The sequence below is a fragment of the Amblyomma maculatum genome, chromosome 1 (genome assembly GCF_055883805.1).
Source record: "Amblyomma maculatum isolate TAMU_Amacu chromosome 1, ASM5588380v1, whole genome shotgun sequence".
In the NCBI taxonomy this organism is placed as follows: Eukaryota; Metazoa; Arthropoda; class Arachnida; order Ixodida; family Ixodidae; genus Amblyomma; species Amblyomma maculatum.
Window position 1 is genome coordinate 47924814 of NC_139344.1, and position 1583 is coordinate 47926396.

Here is a 1583-nt window from a genome sequence, read left to right on the forward strand (position 1 = left end):
TTTTTAGAAACTAGGCACATTTAAAAAACAAAAGCGGCGCAGAGGGCAGAATGATCGGAGCCTTCTAAATCGGTAAAAGCTTTTCGTTCGTGCCCGTTCATTCGAGCGCAGTTTGGGGGAGCTCATAGAAGCAGGTAGTTCCTGTTGCTTGTCTTCATTGTCTGAGTAGTGCTCGGCTTACAAGCAGCAGCACTGTACGCAACATTTGCGAAACCGCATGTGGCTCGGCGCTGTCTTCGCACCAGCCATGTCCGAACTCCATGTCCCTCCATAGTAATGCCGCAAGATGGCGGCTGTTTGGACATAGGCGAATATCCTATATGCACAGAGCACGTTCAAGTTCGGGATTCAGCTTATTTAGAGAGACAACTTAAAGACCTTTGAAAAAAATACAGATGGGTAACCAATGCGTCGTTCCAATATCGTCAGCGTTGTGAAATCTCCCTATTTACACGATAACGTCGCACTTTCCAATTCTTTTCAAGGTTCTGAACAAGCGTGATTAAAAGTTCTTCCACTTTGATCATCTCAACCATGTTAAGCAACATGTCGCTGCTTGGTTCTTCAGAATCGTTCCTCGCAAGTGATAGCATGTCGTCAGCTTTCGCGCGTTGTGTAGTTTTGTACTGCCTCTCGCGTAATTACAAAATGATCTAGTCCGTTCACTTTTTGAGACAAAGGTTCTTCACAACAAAAATTTCTTTATCGGCTCGTGCCCTTGTTGGCACGGTGCGCGATATATCTCTCAATCAGTACTGACGAAGAACACCGATCGAACGTGAGTAACTGAAATAGGAAAGTAAAAAAAAAAAAAATTCCTGAAAACAGCTCAAGAAAAAAAAAATGCAATGCACATATCTGACTCCGTTTAAACGGTGCAGGAAGCGGGAAGCTTGCTTGAAGACAGTTTCGTTTTCTGAAGGCCCCACAATTCACTGGCTAGGCGCTAAATGTAAAACGGTTGTGAAAAACGTGTCATCTCTTGCCTTTGGTATCAGGGTGCCTTGCCGGCGGAGTGTGCACGGGAGCACGTCACCACCAGCCGTGGTAGCCGCCATGACCGCCACCATGGCCATGACCGTGACCCTTGATGACAATGACTTTGCCGTATCCTTCGTGTCCTCCGCCGTAACCATGACCATGACCGTGACCATGTCCATGTCCGCCGTGGCTGTAGTGGCCCAGGTAGTGGCCTCCGGGGTGTATTTTCTTGATGTGATGTACGGTTTTCACCAGGTACGTGGGGCCCTTGATGGCATGCGTCTTGTAGTCGTGGTGGCCGTGGCCGTATCCACCGCCATGTCCGTGGCTTGTTTTGTACACAATAATTTTGTGGCCTCCATGATCGCCATGGCCGTAGCTATCATAGCCAGCCACTGTGAGCCCCAAGATGCTCGACAGGAGGATGAATAGCTGCGAAATATTAGGTATATTAAATACCTCGCGATATTTTATGAGAAGACTGTAACGACATCCTGTGAGCCGGAAATATAGTGATAATTAAAACTTCCAGATAATTATTGCAGCGGTTTTGATATCCTGGCGGTATACAAACCTCTTCAAGGTATATCGCATAGAGCGCA

The 1583-nt window shown here is 47.0% G+C and overlaps 1 protein-coding gene across 1 annotated transcript in view; it reads right to left on the minus strand.

The window, feature by feature from the left end:
* Positions 1-1032: 1032 nt before the first annotated feature.
* Positions 1033-1583, minus strand: part of LOC146202297 (uncharacterized) — a 1391-nt gene continuing 840 nt past the window's right edge. Inside the window, exon 2 of the mRNA XM_084600781.1 lies at positions 1033-1413. Coding sequence (XP_084456907.1) covers positions 1033-1413 — 381 coding nt within the window. The remainder of the gene's footprint in view (positions 1414-1583) is intronic.